This window comes from Nothobranchius furzeri, chromosome 17, assembly GCF_043380555.1.
Source record: "Nothobranchius furzeri strain GRZ-AD chromosome 17, NfurGRZ-RIMD1, whole genome shotgun sequence".
Classification (NCBI taxonomy): Eukaryota; Metazoa; Chordata; class Actinopteri; order Cyprinodontiformes; family Nothobranchiidae; genus Nothobranchius; species Nothobranchius furzeri.
Window position 1 is genome coordinate 46,235,117 of NC_091757.1, and position 8,207 is coordinate 46,243,323.

General features: G+C 39.7%; 2 protein-coding genes across 9 annotated transcripts; one reads left to right on the forward strand and one right to left on the reverse strand.

The window, feature by feature from the left end:
• Positions 1-60: 60 nt before the first annotated feature.
• On the reverse strand, positions 61-6,174 carry ccdc117 (coiled-coil domain containing 117). Of its 8 annotated transcripts, none has more exons than XM_070546496.1 (6): positions 6,042-6,174; positions 3,941-4,019; positions 3,794-3,841; positions 2,572-2,877; positions 995-1,138; positions 61-719 (listed from the first exon to the last, which is right to left on the reverse strand). In XM_070546496.1, the coding sequence occupies exons 2-6, from the start codon at positions 3,976-3,978 to the stop codon at positions 488-490; spliced, it is 768 nt and encodes a 255-aa protein (XP_070402597.1). In that variant the 5' UTR covers positions 3,979-4,019; positions 6,042-6,174; the 3' UTR covers positions 61-487. The 8 variants fall into 8 exon arrangements, with proteins under 8 accessions (XP_070402597.1, XP_070402595.1, XP_070402592.1 ...); XM_070546494.1 differs by having other exon boundaries at positions 2,644-2,877; positions 3,794-3,838; positions 3,941-4,138; XM_070546491.1 differs by having other exon boundaries at positions 3,794-3,838; positions 3,941-4,138.
• On the forward strand, positions 4,657-8,207 carry tcn2 (transcobalamin II). Its single transcript, XM_015973064.3, has 10 exons — positions 4,657-5,128; positions 5,208-5,275; positions 6,064-6,253; positions 6,342-6,511; positions 6,646-6,798; positions 7,006-7,178; positions 7,290-7,464; positions 7,541-7,718; positions 7,799-7,917; positions 7,987-8,207. Exons 2-10 carry the CDS (start codon positions 5,218-5,220, stop codon positions 8,046-8,048), a joined length of 1,278 nt encoding a protein of 425 aa, XP_015828550.3. The 5' UTR covers positions 4,657-5,128; positions 5,208-5,217; the 3' UTR covers positions 8,049-8,207.

Genomic DNA, 8,207 nt, shown 5'->3' on the forward strand with positions numbered 1-8,207 from the left:
AAAAGCAAATACTCTTGGTATTAACACTAAAGCAATGTCTGAAAAACAAAAATCAACATCTCTGCATGAACAATACGTTTTATTGAAAAAAGAAAATGTAATTACACTATGGCTCATTGCAGTTCTGGTTAAGAACATATAAAAATACAAGCAAATAATAATAATAATAGAAAAAATAATGTTTGAGTCTTTTACAAGCTCCTCACCGGCAGCAGGAGGTATCAGCCGACTGAAAACAGGAATTCATGCTGTGAGGAGAGAGTTTTGATTCGTTTTGCTCACTGATGACCAGCGTAGATGTACGCCGTATTCTCATCCATCACGAGTGGCCCAGACGTTCCCACGCACCAGTCTGGAGACTAACTGATGAATGAATGAACAGGATGAACAAAAACAGCTTCACACAAGGCCAACATTCCTGACCCAACAGGCCAGTCTGACCAGTCATCCACCCTTCTGGTAGAGCTCGTGAAATTAGAGCTCACCACTAGAGTTCCATTTCCTCCTCTGCAGCACTGAGAACAGGGAAACTGTACAGGGGGGAGCAGCTTGTGTCTGCAGGTGGGCTCGGGGGGCTGAGGGAGGGAGAAGGACATGGAGTAGGAGGTTGTCTGGACGCGATCTGTTGTTTTCGCTGTTTCTGTAACGAGTTCTTCAGCCTCTGACAGAAGGGATCTTCTGGAGGACGCCACAGCACCAACTCCATACCTGAATGAGTCCTGGAAGGTGATGGAGGGGAGACGAGTGAGGTAAAACCTGACATCAAGGGGGAAACTGTTCTTCTAGAGCTGTTCTGTTAGTTAAACTCTGACGTTAATTTATCATTAAAATAAACATCTACACTAAATAATAATTAACTTTGGTTTTACTGAAACTTTAGACAACAACAAGGTTCTCTTTTTGGTTTTTCAGCTGCTGCAATGTGGGCTTGAACAAAAAAGAAATGTTCTTATGAAATGCTGAAGTGTTACGTAGTTGAACAAGGAGCACATACACTGACAGGGCCACGGTTTGGGGGAGGATGTCACTGATGCCACACTGCAGACCTTCCTTCAAACTGTCCGAGATCACCAGCACTGGTCGTCTTTGAGTGGGCTCTACATCAAGATCTTCATCATCATCATCTTCAAGTGTTATTCTGTAATACAATGCTCAGTTGAAGAGGTAAATGATTCAGGAATGTGTCAGAACCGTCGTATGTAGGGGTATCTTACAAACTCGCTGATTTGAAGTAAAAAAATATTTTAATACAGCAGTAAATATTCTAATGAACTCCCATTAAATTGTGAATTATTCTGTCTAGACTGATCCGTAAACTAGACTCCATACAAGGGTTTGAGAGATTTTGACGAGCAATTTCAAATCAATTCCCTAAATAATAAGTGCTAATCTAGATCTGGGGTATTCAATTCCGCTCCTGGAGGGCCGGTATCCAGCACGTTGTAGTGGTTTCTCTGCTCCAACACACTTTGTTCAGGAGTTGAATCACCTGTGCAGCAGCTCATCAGGCTCTGCACAAGCCTGTTAATCATCTGCTGAGTGAAATCAGGTGTGTTGAAGCAGGTTAAAACCAAAACGTCACTGACTGGATACCAGCTCTCCAGACCCGGAATTGAATACCCCTGATTTAGACTAACAAACGTAACAGATATATAATATCTCAATGTTAAGGTGAGAATGCTCTAATAGGGAGGAAATACTTGATTAATCACACTTATACCAACAAGACAAGGAATTCAACGTGTTAATTAATTTAGTTTAACCAATTCAGTAAATAATCGCCCAATATTGAACAAAATCCAGGGAACCATTTCAGTGATTAAGACATTTATATTTTGAATATTCAATAGTTTGTTTTTCTTACTATCAAGATGACTAAAGTTGCAAATTTGTGCATTTATAATAAAAGGTTGTAAATTGAAAAACTGACATTGTCCCCAAAAGTGTGGCATCTGTGTAAAACGGATTCATAGATACAACCTGACAGGTAACACTTTACAATATGGGTCCCTTTATTAATGTTAGTTAGGGCATTATTAAGCATTAATAAACAATGGGTCCCTTTATTAACGTTACCTTTATTGTTTACTATGAAGTGTCCTTGTGGGATTAAGGGCCAGGGGGAGGGGTGTGGTTAGAAATGTGTTACATAATATATACATTGCTTATACTTTAATAGTTTATTAAAGCTTAATAATGCACTAAGTAACGTTAATAAAGGGACCCTTATTTTAAAGTGTTAGTCAGCCTAACTAAAGCTAAAGTGGTGGTTATTGAATAGAATCGTATTAATTTTACCAGTAATATCAGGGATACTGGAGAGCCACTGCCCTGCATGCTGTTGCCGTTTCCCTGTCTTGACTCGCCTGATTCAATGACTGAATCACCTCTTCAGAATCCTGTTTACCTATTGATTCACACCAGGTGTGTCTATGCCAGGAAACATAGAAAACATGCAAGTAGTGGCCCTCAACGGTTAAATAGCCCTGGCCTATAAGATTTATAAGCTTTGCCTTAAATGGAAACTAAACTAACAACCCCTTCTCTCTCTAGCTTGTTTATCCTACAAACCTTAAGTTCCCAGGTGGCTTGTTGCAAACGTTTGAAGTTTGGAGTCCAGCAGTTTTGAGTGCTGATCCATACCTGTCTTCGATCTCCTGTAGTCTCCTCTGAGCTGATTCTATCTCCATGCAGGAGCTCTCCGTCTCCGTTCGAGGAGGTGAAGAGGAGGGCTGTGGTAAAGTGAAGTTCTGAGATGCTGAGCAGGGCTGTGGACTACAAAGGCCAACTTGCTGAGCAGACGATGCAGGACACATAGTCTCTGAAAAGTCCACCTCGGTCTCAGCCATTAACCTCCTTTTTTTGGCACTGCAACCCCTTAAAAAAGAGTTAACATTATTAATAAGTAAACTAAATAGCTAAATTCGAAACTAAAGCACATCCTGAGTGTCCGTCTTCTGAAATCTGTGGTCCACACTTTCATCACTTCAAGGCTGGATTACTCTAACTCCTGCTTATATGGCATCAGTAAAGCAGCTCTTTCTAGACTTCAGCTGGTCCAGAACTCAGCAGCTAGGTTGCTGACTGGAGCTGACAGACGACAACACATTTCACCAATTCTGAAATCTCTCCACTGGTTGCCCGTGCAGTTCAGGATAAACTTCAAAATTATGCTTCTGACTTACAAATCCTTGAACCATCAAGCTCCTCCATATCTGTGTGAACTTGTCCATTACTACAACCCGCCGCATGCTCTCAGCTCCGAAGATAAGCTCCTCCTAGCTGTTCCGAATGCACGTTTAAAAAGCCGTGGAGAAAGGGCTTTCTCTGTCTGTGCACCCAAGCTGTGGAACACATTACCACTGCTAGTGAGGTGAGCACCAACAGCTAGCATTTTTAAATCACGCTTGAAAACTCACTACTTCAACCTAGCTTATACCACATAATTATGAACCTCACAACTACATTGTTTAAAAATGGAATTCACAATATCAACTTCCGTATTATTGAGGTTCTTTTTTAAAATGTTTTTCTAATTTTTTATTCTCCCTGTGTTTTATTGATTTTTAGCTGTTTAGTTTTGTGAATTTTGTTGTATTTCCTTTTTATCTTTTATCTGTGTTCGACATGACTGTATAACGCCGGTTTAATTAACTAACATTTTTAGTGTACAGCGCCTTGTTTGGTTGTAATGCCTTGTTGAATGAGCTTTATAAATAAAATTGGATTGGATTGGATTGGATAAGTACCCCAGACACTGTGAAATGGTTTTTAACATGGATTTCTTACTTACTCATCATCAACTCTCCTGTGCTTCCGGAGCCGCCTTGCCTCCCAGCTGCTGTGAAACAGTGAAGAAATAATAATAATTATTTGACACAGTTAGACGTTTATGGGAAGAATGTTCGTGTAATTTGCAGGGTTTAAAGCATCACCATACTTGTGGGAGTTGACAGATCTCTGTTGATTTTCAGTCATACTCGGATGCCCTAAGTCAAAATCAGGCAGACTGGAGGGACCTGAAAATGAATACATGGTTGGCAGAAACCCCAGTGCAGTCTTTGGGAGAGCAGGGTGATGCATCCAGGCGTTGGTGTGATGGGAGGCACTCAGGCTAATAACTGTAAACGACACTGACCTGTAAGACAAGAAATCATGCAATTAAAACCTGAAAATGCGCATTTCTGCACACGTTGCATACTGGCTCCCACTGACAATCGGCATTTTTATATAGCTAATAATCACCGTGTAAGTCCAATGTTTTAGATATAAGCGCTAAGATAAAACATAAATTAACATATTTACCCTTTGTTCCATTGCACAAGTTAAGCAAAACACTAAGGGTTCAAAGACTGACCTGTTAAACTGCCCTGCCCCCTTTTGCTGTTTGTTGTTTATGTCGATGTTTAGCTAGCTTGCCTCCACAACGGCCTCCTTTTCCACACTCCCGTTAAAAATGCCAAAAACCGGAACATGTACACCAAAAACTCACTAAAACACAAACACAGTGGAGCAGAAAAGGCACCGACTCGGTCCTTATGTGTGGCGTGAACTACTAGAAAGTAGGCCGGACCAACTTAATGCAAAAAAATAAAAAAAATAAAAGATCATGGAAGGCTCGTCAACTTTCCAGAACGTGCGCGTGCTACGTTCAGATGCACAGGTGGATTGTGGGAGAAGTAGTTAAATACGCGGATGCTCCCTACAAGACTCTTTGGTGTAAACCATCGGTGTAAACGTTATTGGAAACACAAAGAAGTTTAATTATGTATAAACATTTTTATCAGAGTTGTACCTTCAATCATTTTTACTTTATTTAAATGTAAAGTTGTCGAATAACGCGAGAATTAAAAATTTAAAGGTAGGCAGAAAGCGTGACCCTTAAGACCCGCCCTCCTCAAACTCTGATTAGTTGCTTTGTCAAGTTTCTTTTCAACAGACCAATAGCCTGCGACAATTTTCTTTTACTACTTCCTGTTTATGTTGAGAGACGCAACTAGTACTTAAAGAGACTCCGATATTTCGTTTCGTCATCTCAAATGACGGGTCATGTGACATCGACATACCTCTTCCTTTTCCCCTTATTTTCTCAAGCAACTCAGATTTTTCCACGCTGCACACTGAGAAGGTAACAAGCTGCCTGTAGTGATTAATGTTGAAAATGTATCGCCCAGATAGTTTTTAATCCGTCTTATTTTTCGTTTTAGGTGACGTAAAATGCTGCCTTTGGTTATAATTATTGGCCTGTTGGCTTTTGTTTCCACCAAACCATGTGGTAAGTAAAAAAAAAAAAAAAAAAAAAAATATATATATATATATATATATATATATATATATATATGTGTGTGTGTGTGTGTGTGTGTGTGTGTGTGTGTGTGTGTGTGTGTGTGTGTGTGTGTGTAAAACATACAATTTCTAGACCTACACATTTTGTTTGACTGCTATGTGTACGATCTTGTGTCTTCATCTATATTCCTTCTGCTAAACGAGCTGTGTAACAGTTAGACTTCTCATGCATGGGATAATAAAGGTTTTATATATATATATATATATATATATATATATATATATATATATATATGTATGTATATATATATACACATATATTTATATATATATATATTTATATAAATGTGTGTGTGTGTGTGTGTGTGTGTGTGTGTGTGTGTGTGTGTGTGTGTGTGTGTGTGTGTGTGTGTTTGTACAGCTCAGAAATTGTGATGCAATAGAACTTTCACAGATTTTGCAATGTGATCTTGATTCCTTGTATTTTGGTTGGTTTGCGACACACATCACCTAGAATGAGTCGCTTTGTCATATTTTAATCTTAAATGCTTAAAAAAGTAAATATGAAAGAAAAACTTGGGAATTATAACACATTCATGTAGATTTTGTTATTTAGTCTGAATTTTTTATATATTTTTTTATTTTGATGATTCAGCTATTGGTGTTTTGCAGTGCTTTAGAAGTCATTGCTGATGTCAGCAACAGAGGAGAGTTGTTTGTGAAACGTCTTTTAATCAAATAACTTTTATTCTTACCTTTTATACATCTTTTATCCAGATACTGATGGATCCAACCAAGAGCTGCTCCTGTCACTCAACAAGAATCTCCTTCGCTCCCTGGCAACACAGGAAGGACTTCCCAATCCCAGTGTCCACTTGGCACTTCGCCTTTCCAGTCACCACAATCTTGCTAAGGAGCGAGATAACCTTAATAGACTGAAAAATGAATTGCACAATAGCATTCAAAGGTATTTCATTCCATTTTGTGAATTAGAAAATGCAGCCTTCTATCAAACTGATTGTCTCACCTCAGCCTGAACTTGTGCCGACTTTCAGCTCACTCACAAACAGCCAGCCTGTGACTGGCATCATGGCTCTGTACAGTCTGGCCTTAAAGTCGTCCTGCTATGACCTCAACACCATCACCTTCACTGTAGGCGACAAGAGTGAGATGCTGCTGACTAACCTAAAGAAGCAGATGGAACAGGAGAAAGAACATATTGCCTGTAAGATTTCATTTCACCTTTTTATGTATTAAAATGTGTTGAATCCCGATTATCACCATGAAACACGAGATCCCCGATCTGTGGAATAACTTATTTTTTGTTTTAGACATTTTGTATTTATTTTCTTCCTGCAGTCAGCCACCGCCCTTTGACCAACTATTACCAGTACAGCCTGGGTGTGCTCGCTCTTTGCGTGAGCGGCATCAGGGTCAACAACCATGTCAGCCACAAGCTCATCAAAGCTGCTGAACACAATAATTTCAAACATGGAGAAGAAGAGAGCGTTGGTGGGTTAATCTCAACTCATGTTGTTAAAATAGTTTTTGGGTGAAATATATGTTGTAGGAACATGCCGTCCAGGATGCCTTTTGATCCTGATAATTAAAGAGAAGCTATAAACATACATTTTTTATGACTTTCCTGGTCTTTGATTTTTCATTTTATTTTGAGAAGACTCGTCCGATGAGTGTTTAATCACTTATCTCTGTCTGTAGACACTCAAGCCATGGCTGGAATGGCCCTCCAGTGTGTGAAGGACTCTGGATTTTATTCACACAACCCAGCTGAGCTTGACACATCTCTTGAGAAGATCAAGCAGAAGCTTCTGGAGTCCCAGAGAACTGATGGTCACATTGGCAATGAGTTCAGTACAGGCCTTGCAGTTCAAGTAAGCAGTTATTTATCTTTTTTTTTTTATACAATCATCTGTTTGTTTTTGCAGAAAACATTTTATACATCATTATTTAGTAGCTTAATGTACATATTTGATGCATTCAAGGCCTTATTGGCAATGGGCACCAACGTTGAAGAGTGTGCTGCTTCAATGGAGGCTATGAGGACAGCTGCTAGAAGCAACACATACCACAACCCGATGGCCATTTCTCAGACACTTCCTGCTCTCCAGAAAAAGTCCTATCTAAATGTGAAAAGCAAGGAGTGCCTCAATGAGGATGGTATGCTTATAGGTGCCTTTGATTGCAGTTTTTATCTGTTTTCTCTAAGATTCCTCGTGTTTTTACTCTCCTACAGACTCTCTGGTGCTGGAGATCACTGGTCCTACTGTGGCCCCAAGCAAGACAGAAGTTAGGGTGATGGTGGAGGTGGTGACGTCCAGTGGAGCCACAGCTGCTTACTCTGTGGAAGTGCCAAAGGGCAGCTCGTTGTTGGACGCCCTTAACCTGCTTTCAATGAAAAATGTTGGCTTTACGTGAGTTCATCTATTGAACTTTTGTACTTAAGCTTTTGTCCAGCTAAAAGTGGTGAGTGACATGTGATGTTTTGTGGCAGGTTTGAGCTGGAATCCAGTCTGTGGGGACCTTTCTTAAGTGCGGTAAACGGAGAGCAGGCCAGGCAAAGCGATCGCAGATACTGGCACCTTTCATCTGATGGCATTGCACTAACTGAGGGTAAGGACAAACACTTAACTATCTGTTAATTTGATGTTAGTTGACTAAAATGTGGTTTACGTTTTTCAGGTGTCAGCGATTTCAAGATTGACAAGGTCCAGAAGATCACCATCCAAAACACAAGCTACTGAAGATACAACAAAGATTGCAATTTAGCTCAGAATTGTTTTGATGCTTTGTTTTATTACAGATTTGCACCCAAATTTTCTAATTCCATCATGTATGAGATGCTTTACAGAATGTTTGCATGAAAAATGGACAGAATACTTCAATAAACCTTTAATTTAGTA

Excerpts from the sequence above, each read along its gene's own strand:
- tcn2 (XM_015973064.3), top strand. The coding sequence starts at position 5,218 with ATGCTGCCTTTGGTTATAATTATTGGCCTGTTGGCTTTTGTTTCCACC. Across the intron at positions 5,276-6,063 it reads TGTTTCCACCAAACCATGTG|ATACTGATGGATCCAACCAA; the intron begins GTAAGTAAAAAA and ends TCTTTTATCCAG. Across the intron at positions 7,465-7,540 it reads GGAGTGCCTCAATGAGGATG|ACTCTCTGGTGCTGGAGATC; the intron begins GTATGCTTATAG and ends ACTCTCCTACAG.
- ccdc117 (XM_070546490.1), bottom strand. Across the intron at positions 2,878-3,793 it reads CACAGGAGAGTTGATGATGA|GGGTTGCAGTGCCAAAAAAA; the intron begins GTAAGTAAGAAA and ends CTCTTTTTTAAG. Across the intron at positions 1,139-2,571 it reads AAGCCACCTGGGAACTTAAG|AATAACACTTGAAGATGATG; the intron begins GTTTGTAGGATA and ends ATTGTATTACAG.